The following is a 7,661-nucleotide window of genomic DNA, read 5'->3' on the forward strand; positions in this document are numbered from 1 at the left end:
GGTTGCACATCCCCTTGGATGGGAGACGGCCGTCAGATTTATGACACCTGCACTGTGGCTAACATGTCATGTGTCGGAACGGATGTTTACTGCCATGGAATGAAAACTCAAGGGTTGCCATCATAAAAAGATGATCCTCAAACCAAAACAACATTTCGTAGAGGCCCGGACCGGGGTAATTGCCCCAGGTAACCGATCATCATACTATTTCACACTCAGATCAGGACTTGAATTATATGACTTGAATTAAATATGATTTTGAACCCGATAAGTTTTGTAACATAAAATAAAGTTCGCGTTCGGAAATGAGAATAACTTTGAAAATGTTTATACTGCAATTTGACCACTTTCAAATGTAATCAGTTTTTGTTTCACCACAAGGATTTGGCAAAACCTCGGAGACCATCAGACTTGCTCTTGGTTCTCGCTAATTGAGACTCTTCTCGTTTCTAAACGATTCTGGTTGAAACTGGTGTTGGACCATGTGACCACTTTGCCATTGGGGGCGATCTGCGGTGAACTTGGACTGCAAGTTTGCAACTCATTCAACTTCAGTCTATTGTAGGCTATAACTGGAGAGGTAAGAAGACACGACGAAGGTGAATTAACATCTGATTATTTTAAGTGATTTGCGCGTTATACGTTTTCCATAGACCTAGGCTACTAAAATCAATCGCAGAATGCTTCTTAAAAGAACCATGGAATTACAAGTTTACACTGTAACTGCTTGTTGCACAACGCGACTGCAGCCAACAATTGATCTTCAACTATTAAAATGTTTTAAAAGTGTTCATAAATCACATAATGACCTATTAGCCTATCGTTATGAAATGCAATGATATATCATGATTTTGTTTTCTGAATGTTGAATTTTAAGTATTTGACAAACCACTTGAATTGGGCTTTGCTCTTAAACACGTAAAACAAACTTTAACCTTGTTGCTAATACAGTCTGAGACGTCAGTGACAGTGTTTTTTTGGCAGACATGCGAGTTGCAGTGATCGGAGCTGGAGTGTCTGGGCTCGCCACGGCACAGAGCATTTACGAGCAGTACCACTCCATCATCACTCCTTTGACGATTGAGATTTACGCAGACCGCTTTACTCCCCTGACCACCAGCGATGGAGCGGCGGGTTTCTGGCAACCATACCTCTATGACAAGGGCAACACCAAGGAGACGTAAGGAATCTCTACCGGTGACACGGACAAGGCAGAGGTTGGTTACACCCGGCAGAAAATCTCACTTTCTCCGACTCTCTTTACCTGTAGTGAATGGAATAAGGAGACCTTTGACTACCTTTTGAGCTTCTTAAGTTCTCCTGATTCAGTCAAGATGGGTATTTTCCTGCAGTCTGGATACAACCTCTGCAGTGAACCTGCACCAGTAAGTAACATACCAGGTTTACTGTCTGGGCAACATAGTCTATAGTCTATAGGTTTATAGTCGTTTTTATACACAGTAAGTGTATGTGAATAGAACTATTCTGCCATTCTGAATAGCATCTACTGTTCAGCCTTACAAAGAGAGATGGCCTAATTAGTTACACACATATGCATTGATGGAGGCCCCAGCCTGCTGTTAGGCCTCTTTTAGGAGGGGCAAGAACTAACAAGTACTCTGCGCCCTGCTTGTGTAACAGATAACTCACTTCTCAGTATAATCACCACCCACCTAGCTGGTTAAAGCGGGGTTAGTCAAGGTGGAAGTTGCATTTGCGAGTCAGAGGTTTGAACCCCAGTACTGGCAAGATGGAGAAGTAAGGGACGCTGTCACACTTTCTGACCTGCTCGCTCCAGGAAGACCTCGACGACAACACAACCACAATGTGAAGATAACCACAGAGTTTCATTTCAGGAGCCCTCTTTTAAAGACATCGTGCTGGGGTTCCGAAAACTCACCGACAGAGAGCTGGCGATGTTTCCAGGATACAGGTGTTGTGGTGCTTTTGTGGTTCATGCTGTTAGTGTTGCATAAGTCATGATATCTGCTGTCTAAACAAGGTAATGCAACCTGGTACTGTTACTAGTGGGATCCCTATCAGTTTCCATTGTTTTGACGGTCACTGATATTATATCCCTGCTAATCTGCTGAATGTTTTAGCTATGGCTGGTTCAACACTGCTCTCATGGTGGAGGGGAAGAGCTACTTACCTTGGCTGATGGACTGGTGAGTGTTATTCAGTACTGGTCTTATCAGTAAGCTGTTGAGGTCCTGTTAGATCATTCACTTGACATAACTTTTCACACAGTAGATCCTTACAGTTGTTAACACAACACAAGGAGGTATGTTGAGTGCATTGATGAATGTTACAATAAAACTGCAATACACGTTCTATGAATGTTTAACTGTGTGGTTCTCAGCTGGTTTTATAGTGAAATAAGGACAGTTGGATTATACTGGCCTTATATCTGAAGGTCTGTAAAGCAATAACCATGATAGCGTGTTGCTATCTATATACAGGATCATATGGCACAATCTCACTACTTCTTACTTTTCTTTTCTCAACTGTAGGTTACAGAAGAGGGGTGTCAAGTTTTACCAGAGGAAGATCGAGTCTTTCAAAGAGGTTTGACTCTTCTACCAAAAGTTCAACTTTATGTAGGGTTTCCTGAACTCAAAGTTATTTAACCTGTTAATTATGAAACTTCTTGCATTGAGAAATGTGACATTCAACCTTTGTATCTGAATCATCTTCATTATTTAACTAAGACCAGCTTTATAATAACATAATATAAAAGCATATTCATTTAGCAGACGCTTTTATCAAAGGCAACATATTGTGCAGGGGGGAATCTGACCCTGTGACCTCGACCTACAGTCAAGTGCTCTAACCACTGAGCTATACCCTCCCAGCTTTCAGAGAGTGGAGCTGACGTCATCATCAACTGCTCGGGGGTGAGGTCCGGGGATCTGCAGCCTGACGCTGAACTGACCCCTGGCCGTGGACAGATCATTAAGGTCAGGGTTAAAAGGTCAGGTTCTGTCACATGACAGGAAGTGGCTGTCCACCTCCCAGCTGAACCTGTGTGGGTGTGTTCCAGGTGGACGCTCCGTGGTTGAAGCATTGGGTCCTCACCCACAACTTCTCCAGGGGGACTTACAACAGTCCCTACATCATCCCAGGGTCAACTTCAAACATCAACCACCAATCATTCAGTCCAAAAGACACATTTGTGTTCTTTACTGTTCGCAAAAGGAATTTATTTTGCTCGTTGTGTTGATTCATTCATCGATCATACTGATTCAAATACATCGCACATCGCGTCTGTACTTAACAGCACACAGCTCAGTTTTAGCTTTGCTGGATAACGATCAGTGTCGCCTGTGCTGGTGGCAGGAGTCGTCTGGTGACAGTGGGAGGGCTGTTTCAGCTGGGGAACTGGAGCGAGCAGAGCAACTCTACTGACCACAAGGAGATCTGGGAGAAAGCCTGCCTGCTGGAGCCCAGCCTGAAGGTGATGACCTGACGGACTACCCAACCAACGGAGAGAAGTTCTGTCTCCGTAGGTTACCGTAGAAACTCACAGACGGATGAGAAGGCAGGATATATGAACAGATTTTGTTTTTGTGTTCCTGTTGCCTGTTGCCTGTCCTCAGCATGCCCGGATAGTGGAGGACTGGGCTGGTCTCAGGCCTGTTCGCTCCGCTGTTCGTGTGGAGAGGGAGATGATAAAGGTTGGCTCTGCTACTGTTGAGGTGAGAAGACTTACACTTTGTACCTTTTAGTATTAGTTAGACTTGTACACTACTTATTTAAGATTCTTATATGTTTTAATGTATATGCACCTTCCTGCCACAGTAAATTCCTTGTTGGTGTGAACTTTCATGGCTAAATAAACCCGATTCTGAAGCTCTAAGAGCGCAGCATATCCAAGCTGCTGGCGTGAGTCAGCGAAATAACTGACATGGAGGGTCTCTCTTCCAGGTGATCCATAACTACGGTCACGGGGGCTTTGGCCTGACAATCCACAGAGGCTGTGCCCAGGAGGCAGCTAGGCTGTTCGGGGAGGCCTTGGGACGGGATCACAGCTCCAGGTCTCGCTTGTAGAGACCTTGGACGGGTTTCTAGACACTGCCTTCACGATGCTATGACCTCTGCACTGCCTTCACTAAAGACTGTTATATCGTGGTTGTGCTATGACAGAAGTTGATTTTTTTGATTTTATACTGTAATTATGATATTATTAATATATTATTAATAATGTATGTATAGAATGGATAATCGTATTTTAACACTATTTTTAATTAAATGGGGGATGGAAAAAAATGGTTAGCAGCTGAAAGACAGGAAGTGCATTCCATTTTGTTTGGCATTAATTATTATCAGTATTAATATATATAATCAGTTCTGTGACCCAAAACAACGTGACGAAGAAATAAATAACCACAATGAACAGGCCTGCTTCTTTTGAAACAGTTTATCATTGTAATATACACATTTACATCCAGTGCAATGACAAGAATCTGTGCAGACATGATGCAGCACTAAATTGCAAGGGCAGGTAATTATGACACATCTGGCTGATCAAGTGCAAGGTTCATCACCGTAACGATACCTTTTTAAATGTGTCTCTTGCCAGGACAATGTCCTACCGCGTAGCAGCTTACTTATACCAACAACAACAAACACAACAGTCAAACCAGGTATCGATACAGCATAAACAGATTTGACATTGTGTCAGGTAGCCGTTTCATTCTAACGTGTTTCTAGGACGATAACGTATGTGTGCACTTTTACACGTGAGTAATCGGGATATTACGGTGTCGATGTTCAAATGTACGAAGAGAGAAGCACTCGGGGCGGGGGTTTTAAGAAGTAACTTGGCCTGAAGCTGATTCTTTGTTGAAGATGTTTCTTGAAAATGATTTCACCCATGTAGATAAATAATCACATAACACAACTGACGTATCAGTGGGGTTAAATATTCAAGTATGTTACAATTGTTAGTGTTCCTCTCACCATCACTCTACTGTTTGTGAATGCTCCCTGACTCTACATTCAAAGATTTCAGTAGCACTTCATATATGGTATGCATATATATCATGATTTGCAGCAGCTGGCATATGCCTTCATTAATATCCAAGTTCTTTTTTTCCAATTTACATCAACAATACTGTCACTGTGAAAAATAACACCACAACCCTCAAAAATGGAGGAAAAATGTCATGAATATGTTAATGAATGTTTATGCTTGCTGCTGACTGAGTAATGCTTACACTGAGGTGAATTTGTGTCCCCCTCTTAGGGCTAGATGTCCCCCAGAAACTACTGTTTATCATCTTGATGTTATGATTAGGGCATTGGTAGAGGAAGTTCTTTAAATTTGTTTTGTGCACAGTCTTATGAACTGTACTGTACTGTGCGACAAGCTGAAAGGATATTCCCAGTAGCTGTTTATTTAGACTTTCCTAAATGGATCCTTCATTCGTAAACTGAATATAAGGTCCAATATTTTAAGGCATTTGAAAAGTAACTTGTTTTTCTCCACTAACTGTTTTTATTAATTCTGAGCTCAGTTTCATAAATGGTGAATTTAAATGTTGAGCTTGGAGAGTGATAGAAGGTAGAATGCATCTCTTGTCTGTCACCAGCCAGCGAATTCACCCAGGACACCACAAAACTCACATTCTCGTAACAGGTTCAAATACAACGGCCAAAAACTAGTTTTTAGTAATTTTAGAAGTAAATGCTAATGTTTCTGAACTGCCTAACAACGGAAGTTAAAAAAACACGTTTCCAAGATTCAACACGTTCAATTTGTCATCTAATGAGGGCTGTTGCGCTTGACCCTGGCCCTACCCTGACTTTTGTCCATTGGCATGAAGCCATGACAGTGATGATGGTTGAAGAAAACCAGAAATACGTATTGTCGAATCCTGCTGGGTACCACTGTGCATTCCCTCTCAGCTCCACAGCCACGGTGGTGCCTTGGCAACACAGCAATGACACGTGACTTGAGATGGACGAGGGCAGCCCTTCAGCCTTCCCTCTCCTCTTTCAGTTCTCTCTCTCTCTCTTCGTTGGCCCTCACCGCCGGCCCCTCAGTCCTGGGATCCGGAGCTGGAGTGGGGGATGCCTCCAGGGCTGTGTGCGGAGGCCCGGCCCATCATCTCCTGGCCCCACTCCCGGTGGCTGGACTCCTGGAGGCCCCGGCCGGTGGTCTCGATGGGCAGGGCGCACGAGGCAAAGGCAGCCAGCAGGCAGCAGATGCAGTACACAGACAGAGTCAGGTACAGAGACGACTCCAGCATCACCTGCAAGTTCACCTTTTAAGTTTGCAGTTTTTGTACAGGTACAGGTACTTGTTACATATGTTAGGAGGGAATAACGATATACATGTTCATGCCTGAGGCACACTAGAAGATAATTTGTGTCACCTCAGAATTTTTACAACTTGACAATGAAAAGCAGTAGAAGGGAGAGTCGTGGAGATTGAATTTAAATGAGATTGAATTCGAAGTGAAGGTTGTAAGTTGTTGGTTTCGTTACCTGGGCAACGAAAGGTGTGATAAGGGCTCCGACTCTAGCCATCCCACTGCTCATGCCCAGACCCAACGCTCTGGTTGCTGTTGGATACACCTGTACAGGAAGCAAACAATATCTGTGTTTACGCTTGAAACACTTCCGCAAAACATTCCTAAGATACAACATGAATGTAATCTTTAGCCCATCTCAAAATACCTGCTTTACATGACCGTGGGGCAATAAAGGGTAATAATAAAATCTGATAGGACTTCCAAAGGTTATTAGAGATTGTTCGGTAACTGAACAAGATTATTTAGAAGCAGTGGCACTACGAGACCACAGATTTCTATAAACTATCAATATCAGCAGACCGTGGCTTGGACAAACAGAATATCTCCAGTGAAGTGAACTTAGTCAGCTTATTGTTGCTAGCATTTAGCATCACTTTATATCAAACCCCCAAAAAATCCTTTCCCGTCGACCACAAGTGAAAATGGCCTGATCCTGTTTCAGACGTGACGAGCGATGAAGGTAAATGAACACACCAGAGAGGTAGGTAGCGGGGGAAGAAAACTGACCTCAGGTGTGTAGACATAAGCAGCCTGAAACCCTCCGGCTATGAACGCTCTGGCGATGAAAATCAGCACCGTCAGGGAAGTCCTGGTGGAGCAGAACCACAGCAGAACCACAGCAGAACCGCAGCAGAACCGCAGCAGAACCACAGCAGAGTCAGAAACACAAAGTCAGTAAACGGCAGGACCAGCACACTGACCCAGTGGAAGCTGGGGGAGCATGGACTGAGGGACAAACTGACTTCCTGCACTCACTAAGAAACACATTTAATTATTCCATCAGAAAAACACACACTCTAGAAAACCAGTTTTTCTACAATTGCAAAGAAGCGTGGAGCGTCTATCTAACGGCGGTTTCTGGTGACAGCTGGACGTGTGTGCGACAGACGCTGTCTTGCCTTCCTACGCAGGCGTAGAGCGGCACCATGCAGAGAGAGAAGATGAAGAAGCACAGAGCCATCGTCTTCCTCCGGCCCAGACGGTCGATGGCCCACAGCGTCACCAGCAGGCCTGCACATGTCACGCGATACACCACACCAGGTGCTAACCATGAGCATTAGTTCACAGGTAACAAGGCCTTAGTAACAAATGAATGTCAATAAGCACCTTATAAGGGTCTTA

At 43.8% G+C, this 7,661-nt stretch overlaps 2 protein-coding genes across 3 annotated transcripts in view; one reads left to right on the forward strand and one right to left on the reverse strand.

Moving 5' to 3' along the window:
* The first annotated feature begins 54 nt into the window (after positions 1-54).
* Positions 55-4,399, forward strand: LOC146220077 (D-amino-acid oxidase-like). 2 transcript variants are annotated; one of them, XM_084694533.1, is made up of 12 exons: positions 55-188; positions 382-599; positions 985-1,180; positions 1,271-1,385; positions 1,857-1,933; positions 2,103-2,168; positions 2,514-2,568; positions 2,856-2,960; positions 3,044-3,126; positions 3,340-3,457; positions 3,600-3,698; positions 3,928-4,399. In XM_084694533.1, the coding sequence occupies exons 3-12, from the start codon at positions 987-989 to the stop codon at positions 4,048-4,050; spliced, it is 1,035 nt and encodes a 344-aa protein (XP_084550659.1). In that variant the 5' UTR covers positions 55-188; positions 382-599; positions 985-986; the 3' UTR covers positions 4,051-4,399. The 2 variants fall into 2 exon arrangements, with proteins under 2 accessions (XP_084550659.1, XP_084550660.1); XM_084694534.1 differs by having other exon boundaries at positions 382-580.
* A 6-nt stretch (positions 4,400-4,405) lies between these two features.
* The window catches only part of svopa (SV2 related protein a), a 10,268-nt gene continuing 7,012 nt past the window's right edge, over positions 4,406-7,661 (reverse strand). The window contains exons 13-16 of the mRNA XM_084695339.1: positions 7,439-7,550; positions 7,047-7,128; positions 6,493-6,582; positions 4,406-6,257 (exon numbers count right to left, since the gene is read on the reverse strand). Coding sequence (XP_084551465.1) covers positions 6,045-6,257; positions 6,493-6,582; positions 7,047-7,128; positions 7,439-7,550 — 497 coding nt within the window. The 3' untranslated portion in view covers positions 4,406-6,044. The remainder of the gene's footprint in view (positions 6,258-6,492; positions 6,583-7,046; positions 7,129-7,438; positions 7,551-7,661) is intronic.

The sequence above is a fragment of the Hypomesus nipponensis genome, chromosome 28, assembly GCF_054491055.1.
Source record: "Hypomesus nipponensis isolate SF chromosome 28, ASM5449105v1, whole genome shotgun sequence".
Classification (NCBI taxonomy): domain Eukaryota; kingdom Metazoa; phylum Chordata; class Actinopteri; order Osmeriformes; family Osmeridae; genus Hypomesus; species Hypomesus nipponensis.